Below are 10,372 nucleotides of genomic sequence, written 5' to 3'. Positions count from 1 at the left end.
TAAATATTACGAAAGTTTGTTGTGCATGTGTGCGATTACCATTTTCTTTCTAAGTGTACATGTTCAAAAGCGAAGGCTTAGCGACAAGATTTTTGTGGAAAAAAATTTGGAATAATCTAATTACAGTATAGCATATTGGCAAATTCGGGCTGGAATCATCATACACCTTTGCTCTGTTTTTAATATTGATCTCTTGTTTTGATGTTCAGTATACATGGATGGTACCTATATACATTCATATTTACGTTCTTTCGTACCATACATACTATATAACATAAATAAAAACATTCAGATTGGCTTTGTTTAGAAGAGAATAGGAGGAAATCGCCATAATAAAGCAGGAATAGGTAAATATGCTCAGATGTATATTTTTTGACAAACTGAGTTTTCAACTATATGTTATACAAATTTTCAATTAAATAGTGTAGTTCTTCTCTCGTATTAATAATTTTAAATGGAATACGAACTTTGTACAGTTGACTTGTTTTCATTAAAATACCTGTTTTTGTTTATATTCGCTAGCCTTACGATGTACGCGGTATTAATAAAATCATGTTATAGGAATGGTGTGCTGTTGTTTCTCTTTTCATATTCTAATGCCGAGTCATTCCATGCAATTTTATTATTCTTATCACATGTTTTATGCATTATATTAGCACTATTCCATTCCATGCAATGTCATACTTCTTTATCATGTAGGTACTTTCGAAAACATTGACAGCCGAAGTGAATATGGGTTGCGCATGGTACGTTAGGGGTATTAAACAGAGAGATGCTTAAGTCTAATGTTAGTTTCTTAAATCGTCTTAAAGTAGCTTTAATTACCCGGTTCGGCTGTGTCGCATACCTCGCATTGGCAAGAGAAACAGTGGAACGCTATTGGGTGTCTAGTGAGTTTCTTTAAAATTGAGCTTTTATGCACAAGTGGTTTTGGTGGAAATGGACCGGGTACTGCTCGATGTCAGCTTTATTAATGGTTATAAAGTTATGTTCAGCTGTGGCTGATTTGATAATTCCTCACAAGGCGTTTTGAATTCTAGTTTATTCAAATGTGATCCATTAAGTGGTGTAACAGCAGTACAAAACTAAATACGTCTAAATAACCAAAACATAATGAATACATTATCTTATTTTCATATCTAATTTTTCGATAGGGAACTAAATTAATTTATCCACAAAAAAGAAGAATTGTGTACCCAAATCGAGGAAGGACTATGCCAAATGCAATGATTTGTTAAACTGACACAAGAAACTATACAAAAACGTATCTATACTTTGTGGCAGGTACCATATCATAAGGTAATATTCTCATATAGATTTATTTTGTTCCCATGCCGATTAGTAACGAACAATTGGATTATGAGAACATAATAATAAAAATTTGGTTTTTTCTACTTTTGTAACTGATAATGAACTTTGGCTACCGTCTAGCACCGACGCAGATAAGATACTCAACTAGCAATAATAAAAAATACGCTTAGATAGCGAGCCGCAATAGTACCTTTTCAATAATAACAATAAAGTAAATCGATTTGTCTGTTATTGTGAATATCTCACCTCTTTATAAACTGAAAAGAAAATAAATTGGTGTGCATGTAAAGCTAATCCATTTGTTCGTTTGTAATCGCAACAATAACCATTTGGCTATTGTTTAAAATCTTCTTTGTGACAATTGGAATATTCTATAAATCTTTGATGTTGAAGATTTTTTAAAAGAGTGGCTGCAAACAAAAGACGAGGCGTTATGAGACCGTTATACAGGAAGTCCAAAACAAGTACTCCTTTCTAGACAACCTTTAACAATTGTTGGAAGTCATGGACGAAATCAAATTCACTTTTAAACTGCAATTGAAAAATATCAATGGAAGAATAAGAAAGCTGACCCAGGCTGTGCATACAAGCCAACAGAGGTAAGACGAGAACTTGAAAGAAAACAATGATTGTCATTTATACGATTTTTATTTTATTATTGTAGATTGAGCAATTAGCAAATGTCTTAACCCATGGCATTTGGATTGTGCCCGCAGTAATATGTGCCAATAAGTTATTCGAACGATCTAAAACGTCGAGCCAATATTAGTATCATGGGTTTATGAGGAGCTTTAACTCTGCTTTTACGTTATCAACAGTTTCCACTGTTCCTGTTTCTGTGATAATAAGGTGTAAGTATAATAATGTAAAAATATTTGCCAATAACTTCCCTGGTAATTGATAAACAGCCGCTTTGATTTTATAGCCACTTTAATGCTATACGCTAATATTGTCAGCAAAGATTGGAAACCTCATGCATGTTTGCAAACAATGTCCTCTTGTCAACTGTAGAAATCTGGTCTTATAAAGAGAAATGGTTGACGCTTAATAAAATGCCAATTAAAGCAAGAGACACACACAGTAAATTAAAAATGCATGCGTCATAGTGTTTATTTTTATACGTAAATTGCAATCTATTACAATTGCACGTAAATACATACGTAAATTGCAATCATTTGTTAAAAGTTTGGTCTTTAAGGAAAGACAACTATACTAGTCGGGTTGGTTACATTTATATTAGAACTTTGCTTATTTGAGAATCGGGATATATATTAATCTTTTATTTCCGTAGTTTTACGAATTTATATTGTATAACATTTTCTAACTGACATTCTATTGGCATTTTGTATTCTAATATTAGATACACGAATAAACTATGCATAAGAAATTTTCTCTATTAAGACCAATACATTTTTGTTCCAAGTCAAAAGCGCTGTCCATAAATGTAGGCTGGGTCATTTAAGGAATCTCATATAGGTCTTGTCGTCCGCAATAAGCTATAAGAAGTATTTTTTGATCATTGAATATCTAAGGTATAAAAATATTAAAGAAAATTCAGCTCTTATTAAAAGATATTTATTCTTCATCTTCCATTAACTAGATTTTTTAATTAAATTTCTTTTTTATATATTTTTATTTTAACTTTGACTTTGTTTAATATCATGACACAATATTATCGGTTCATTTATAAAAATGTTTAAGCTGCACTCTTTTACTTTTAGTGGTATCAAAAATGTTCTACATCGCTGTGATCGTGCTATGATTTACATATTCATAGCTGCGTCATATTTTCCTTGGCTGCAGTTAGAGAATCCCAACCATTCCGCGCTTCTCATATGCTTGGAATGGGTTATTTGGTTAATGGCAGCAATTGGTATCACATATCAACAGGTATTTTTGTTGATGGATGGAAAAGGTTAAAAAAATCATAGAAACTATTCCTTTTTTACAGATCTTTCACGAACGATTTAAATGTTTGGACATGTTTTTTACATACTCATGGGATTAGGCCCGGCTTTAGCAGTGTTCGGGACGGGTCATGAATTTCCTGGTATGACAGAACTTAAATTGGGTGGATTTTTCTATATTGTGGGGATATGTTTCTTTAAATCGGACGGTCTGATACCAATGGCTCATGCCATATGGCATTTGTTTGTGGTAATAGCTGCCGGTTTTCATTATTATGCTATTCTAGTTCATTTATATCCCTAGAAGATAGTAATTCCAATGTTTAGCACCTTGATCTTGATGAATTATTTACATAAGACATTTAGATTTTATTTCTTCCAACAATCATATATTTCTTATGATTATACATCGGAATTCGTCCAATTATTTAGTAATTTAGCCAATGCTTACTTACCAGGTTGACCAGGAGACAAATTCTAAAAAATGTTTTTTTTTTTTTCAACTGGGTAGTTTGCTTGACACATCTTTTCTGGATATTCTAGAGAGAATATTGTTTTTCCACACAGGAATATATGTCTCGCTATATGTTATTTACTATAACTTACAATTAAGAATTACAAACCCCAAACATTTTTAATAATTTATACATTTTTGATCTCACATTTTTTATGACATTTTTAGCCATTTTTGTTTTGATTCTACTATTTTTTATTTTATTTATTTATTTTTTCTACAACTTGATTATGTTGCCTTCATCGCTTTCACCACAAAAGTTAAACACAGAAATTATACCGAAATTGAATTTTGACAGAACGCATTTTTGTTTATATGTTTTTGTATCTGAACACTACACTGATAATTTGACCTGCTGTGAGGCAAAAAAATAATAATGAAATTAAGACGTTTTAACTGTGTAGCTCGATTATCGTCGATCTCCGAATCTATTTACAACGTTTGTGGGAACATTGTATGGAAATTGATCGTAAATTCTTAATTTAAGAGAAAATTGAATAGTATTATGTGGTTTTCGCTAATCGAATAACAAAATATTACATTTAAGCGGTGTATGTATGAATTTTAATTTCAACAGAATTCGAATTATTTAAACTAATATTCAAACACATACAAGAGCTGTGTATGTCTTATGGCGCCCGTCGTTTTTTCTGTCAAAACACACATTTTCTTTAATCTAAAAATATGTACCAAATGTACCACACAAACCTTTACCGGCAATATAAGTGTAAGTGTTTCTATCCGGGTGACCTTATTAACTTGGCCTTAATTGTGAGTATAAAAAATAAATGAGTCATATCAAGCATTTTCATGCTAAACTAATTAAAAGTCTCTGGACATCCTGATAGTAGGCCATCGTTTTGTATCAAAGTCTCAATGTATTTTTGTTTAGATTTTCTTTATAATTTGTTTTCAAATAAAAGACGAATTTACTTATTTAGCTATACTAATTTATCATATTAAGTTGAAAACCGATTATGTCAAAAATTAGGCTTCAACCAAATCATCAGGTTTTAAGCATTAAAAAAGTTACAAATAGAGGTTCTGGTGCACCACTCACGTTTTCCCTATAAATTGTTACTGTCTAGTTTGCCACCAATTTTCCGAAACCAAAAAATATATACCTAAAGATGAAACATTACTCTAGTGTTCAATAATAAAAAAAAAAACATTTTTATAGGTTAGTGTATTCAACAAAAATAGCGAAATTGTAATTATATGTATTATTATGGTTATAAGCTATGTTCGAAGTCGAATAAATTACAAAGATGAAATTTATGTGTTTTTATTTAAATTTTATTCTATGGTTAAGGCATTGCATATAAAATCACCCGCAACTTTTGTTCCATGCTTATGTTTTGTGATTGCTTCGAGCGTTCGGCTAGAATAACGGGACATGAAAGAAGAGGTGCCGCTTTTTCTGGTATCATCCGGAGGATAACACGTTTCCATGTACTCCTCACGACATCAATATTCGTTGAGAGCTGCCTCTTGAGCATGGGCCATCTTCATTGTACGAAATGAGGATGAAATGTGCCAGAGCTAAACACAGTTGTTCCTGTAAGTTATCACGGTGATTATATTCATGGAAGTTTTCTAAATGATGTGACTGTTCAATGGGCCTCTAATATACACGACCAAAACTTCTCAAAGTAGCTGCCAAAATGTGATCGCTCCGATATATTCACTAAAGCTGCTGTAGCATTCGTACGGACTTTAAAATTGGAGTGATTGACAATAACGTGACACAGAGCCGTGTACAGTGTCTGTTGGCAGCTTGATAAATCCGTAGTGGCTTCGTTCCCGAATATTATGTGGTTGTGCATAATGTTGCCTATGGCGTAGCAAGTGTTCCATTTAACTTTTGCATTACTAGAAGATCGTATGCAATCGGTAAGTTTACAAATTGATTTTTCAAACAAATCTCGCCAATCTCTTTGTACATTCTCCATTTTTAAATGTCCTCTGTCAACAGACGCAGTAGATTTCCCAAAGTACGAACAGCATTACATCGGACTTTGTCGTTATCACCACAAGCAGTTGTGGACGCTTTATCATTCGATAGAGAAGGTCGTCAGAAATTCTTCCGGATTTTCTTTGGCTTCAACAAATTTGGCTATTAAGGCATCACTAATGTTGCCCAATGCCCAAAATGATTTGACACGAACAAGTAAGTTTGAATTCTCTACGAGACGCAAAATTAGATCTGCCGTATTTTCTACAAATACCAGGTCACCACGCAACGAAGGATAGAGTACATAAACGGCTAATGCTCGTACAGCCGTTGCTCGAACGATAGGCTCATCAGAACAGTCTGAACTAACCCCAGAAAGGAAACTCAACAAAGCCAGTTGCATGGACTGCGAACAGTTTTCAAACATAACCACACCGATATTGGAAAGAGCATCACATAAGACAGTTCGTACAGTGCTTGCTTCCTCCTTATCCCTTCGAATATGTTCCATTACAATTGGAACCATGTTCATCCAAAATGTGCTAAAATTTTGAATGTCTGTTTGAAAGGAAGATGAGGCAGTGGATTCCATTACTTGACGACTTATCTGAAAAGCACAGCTATCTATGCATCGTGCAGCATATAAGCGAACATCTGGAAGAGAATCATTCATGGATTTTTGCAGCACAACAGAGATCTTGGGTAGATGGGCCTTTACCATAGCGAAATGTGAGCTCATTGCTGTTAATACCTGCAAACTTTCTATTCGTATCGATGCGGGTACTGTAACATTGTCGTTATATGTTAGATTATGTAGCAAACGCACAATTAACCAAGAGTTTTCACTCATTGGTAAATGTTCGGAAACATTGTCTTTCTTTTTTATCGACACAATTTCATCCTTAAATTTTTCTTCGTCGCTTAAATCTGATTCCACAAATTCTTCATCATCTATTATATCCAATCTTCTTCGCCAAGTGGATTTGGAGGTATAGTCATACTTCTTTTGCTAGTACCACCGGGAAATCCCAAAGCCTCAGCTATTTCTATACAAGTGTCTGTTGAGCTTATCAGAAACTCCAATACCATTAAGGATGACACTTGAATGGCAGCATCGCGATGATAAATAAGAGGTTTTACATGCTTTACCAAGTTTTGCACAAAAGCCTTGTCAAATTTCTGAAATGGTGTTGCTTGGACCAAGACTGCTAAACATTTTAAAGCTTGAGTGAGTACAGGTAAAGAATTTTCCGTCGAAAGCATCGCTGTAAAAGCCCGATATATAGCAACTATCGTATGTCCAAGGCTAACGGAAAATGGTATAAACGTAGAAGGGCAGCGTTTTATATTTATCTCAGCCTGATGTAAAAATCCTTTAGAGCCATATAAAAGTTGAGCACAAACTTGTAACGCAGCACATCTGCAACGCATGCTGGGGTCGTGTTGGCCTATATAGAGCAAATTATCTGCGGATTCACCTATAATTGCAGATTTCTATTTATAATCTCAAAATAGTTAAATATTTTCATAATTCTTAGAAATAAAGAGAGATGGTGATACTATGACATTTGTTTCAATTACCTGTTCCACTAGGAAATAAGACATGCCAATATCCATATAAAACCCTTCGTTCAACCGCCTTTGCTATAGCTCCGACTAATGATATTGATGTAAACGAATCTTTGCCATTTTGTTTCTTTCAAAAAGTACACTATTTCCTATGCATTCATGCTCAGACGTTTCAGAGTCACTGGTTTTCATATCCATTGTCAAAAGCCCCATTTTTCCTGCCGGACCGGCATGGACGGTTTCCGATCAGTGTTATTAGTCTTAAGACGAGGTTTGCGGGTTTTTTGGGCTTTGCCACCACATTTCCGAATCCTTTCGGAATTAAGGTTCGAATCATAATCTTCGGCTGAATCATATAAAGCTTGCTGTGACATGTACACCTTCTGCGGTGCTGACAATGCACCATCATACTGTTCGATGCCGAAATGTAAATACGCTCTTGATATTCCTAAAGTTCTGAAATATGTTTTCTGCAGAACTCCGAGTTTATGGAGATAATACGATTAATCAACTGCAGTGAATGTGACAAATACATTGGCATAATATCGTCTTCTAATTTTGATGTAAAAACATTACAGCTGCTGTAAAATATATATAGCATTTTCTCTCCAATTTCCTCACATGCCTCCAGAATATCAATGGCAAGATTTGTTTGTCCATAACTCAAAATACCAAGTATACTCTCAAGACACCGAATAATATTTACAACTACGTCCGTTCCACTGTCCCAATGGAGGTGGCTCACTAGTCCTCTAGCAATTCGAACGAAGTGTGCAGTGTTGTTTATTGGATGTGTTGTAAAAAGAACAGCAAACACAGTACATAATTTCGGCAACAAATTCAAATCATTGTTGTTGTTTTCTAAAATCCGAAAAAGGCATTGGATAACCTGATCAAATTGTGACCCGCTCAAGCATACAAGTTTATTTTGCTCTTGAAGGTGTGTCATCCAGCCAACAACACTTACTACATACTCGTAGGGAATTGAATTATCATTGATAGCAAGACGGATGAGTTCATCCAGAATTCTTTGTTCCTGTGATTTATTTTCACACCCGTATTTTTCGACATGTTCAATCAGTTTTGTAACCTCTAAAAGACATTTATTTTCAGCCCGACGACGCAAATAGTTCAGAAAAGTTTCAGTATTGTTCATTGCTTGCGACAATCTTATTTAGTGATGGAAATACTTTGCAGACAAAATTGATTACCGATATTTTCTAATTCCCACAAATTTTCAACGATTAATTTTTTTATCGAACTTAAACGCACACTTGCGTGAGTTATAGCATGTTTCCATTGAAAACCGAACAACGTTGTTCGCTCTCAGAATTAGGTACACGAATTAACCCGTTCATACGGCACGATTCGTAATTCATAGTAAAATGATTCATTTTTTCAAAAATTTTGTTTGTTGATTTGAATGGGAATTTATACAAAAATACATGAAATTCTCACTAATATGAATAGAAGAAAATATTGTTTTTCTTCCAAAGAATAATTATATCATTAATTTTACAGTTTTCATTCATGTTTTCAACTTTTTGTATTAATTTTGACATTTTGAACATATTTTTGTATTTTTCTATTTTTAAATTTTGCTGGAGAGACACTTGTCAACATTTTTTTCTGCAGATACAAACATTTTGAAAATATTGCCTCTTTTGTTTGCAGTTTTCTATGGAAATTTCAACTCGTGGACAAAATGCGTACCTCTAATGAAAGAGAAAACAAAATGTACTTTCGTTTGAATGTACATACGCCATTCAACATTGTAGTTTTCATTCATAATTTTCAGTCTTCCCAAAAATTTTTAAAATTTCATTAAAGTTTTTTAGTTTAATTTTTAAATGTCATAATTTATTTTTTCGATAAATGCTCTCATTTTTTAGGGATGGGACATACTTTTTCGTTGTTCTGAGAGTGATTTGATTTGAATTATGTACAAATATGAGTGTTCGCTCAGGAAATTTTGTGTGAAGAATTAAGTAGTTTTTTCATAGTTAATGCTAGGAACACAATTGGAGCGAACGACGAATTTTTTCGCGGCGTATGTTCGTCGTCAAAAATAAACACATATGTGTATATGGAAGTGCACACAATCACGGCACCGGCGAAAATTTCGTCGGTCGCCGCGAACTCAATTAGCTTTATTTCTATTTCATACGCCGGCGACCGGCGAACAAAACAGTACAAGGTGGCCATACTTGTACGAATTTTATGTGTTTTAGTAAATAAAGTTACTTTTTACTTTAAAATTTGTTATGGTCACTCTACTATCTGTTAATCGTATAAAAAACATAATTAATTTGTTTATTTATTTGTGTACTTGCGCCTGAGTGAAGATGGATATCAGTGAATTTATAATAGAGAAGATGGACATAAGTGAAATTATAATAGAGAACGTAAAGAATTATGTGTTCTTGTATAATTCATTGTAGTCAACAAATGAGCAAAAAGTAAACAACTTCATCAGCTGTTTTATAATTTCGTCGGTATTGTGTTCCATACGACGAATTTTCGCGGCTCATTTTGTCGCCGCGTAGGGCGAAATTCGTCGTTCGCTCCAATTGTGTTCCTAGCATAAGGGTCAAACAACGAATAGAGAGCGAATCAAGTGCAGTGGAAACGCCACATTAGCAACACTGCTAACTATCGACAAGATAGATTTTCAAAACTACAGGAGGACTCAAAACAGCGTATTTTAAGTAATTTTTTCCACTGTACTACAAAGTACGCTGTAACGTGTATAAAAAATCAGTTAATTTATTAAAAATAGCATGTTATTGATTTGGTTTATTCAATAATGTACTTTACAAAAGCCTGTATACTATGAAAGTAGAGCAAGAAGACCTAAATATAAGGGACGAGTTTTTAAATGCTCTGCTTCTATGCATTTTCGACATATAGGTCTTTGGGAATATTACCTAGAACAAAACGTTGTTGTTGTAGCAGCTCATACATCTGTGTTCGTTCGGTTTCCATTTTCTGACTCAGTTTAATCGGGTTCTGCCTCTAAGTCCAGTCTCAAGAAGGATGCAACCTTTATGGGTTGTGTCCATAAGGAGACTGGAGTTAGGTGAGTAGGCTTGGCTGGGCAGCGAAATAAGTGCAGCG

The 10,372-nt window shown here is 34.0% G+C and overlaps 1 protein-coding gene and 1 pseudogene across 1 annotated transcript; one reads left to right on the top strand and one right to left on the bottom strand.

Moving 5' to 3' along the window:
- Nucleotides 1-1,868: 1,868 nt before the first annotated feature.
- Nucleotides 1,869-3,636, top strand: LOC131807080 (monocyte to macrophage differentiation factor 2-like; the record flags this gene model as incomplete). The annotated part of the gene is given in 6 exon segments (XM_059132099.1): nt 1,869-1,910; nt 1,976-2,079; nt 2,130-2,162; nt 3,033-3,201; nt 3,263-3,290; nt 3,293-3,636. Coding segments are annotated over 6 exon segments (606 nt in total), but the record flags the coding sequence as incomplete, so codon positions are not given.
- A 1,277-nt stretch (nt 3,637-4,913) lies between these two features.
- On the bottom strand, nt 4,914-7,353 carry LOC131807079 (HEAT repeat-containing protein 6-like; annotated as a pseudogene).
- Between the last annotated feature and the right edge of the window lie 3,019 nt (nt 7,354-10,372).

Source organism: Musca domestica, unplaced genomic scaffold, assembly GCF_030504385.1.
Source record: "Musca domestica strain aabys unplaced genomic scaffold, Musca_domestica.polishedcontigs.V.1.1 959, whole genome shotgun sequence".
Taxonomy (NCBI): domain Eukaryota; kingdom Metazoa; phylum Arthropoda; class Insecta; order Diptera; family Muscidae; genus Musca; species Musca domestica.
Note: the sequence above shows the minus strand (reverse complement) of the source record. Positions and strands in the feature narration are given on the sequence as shown.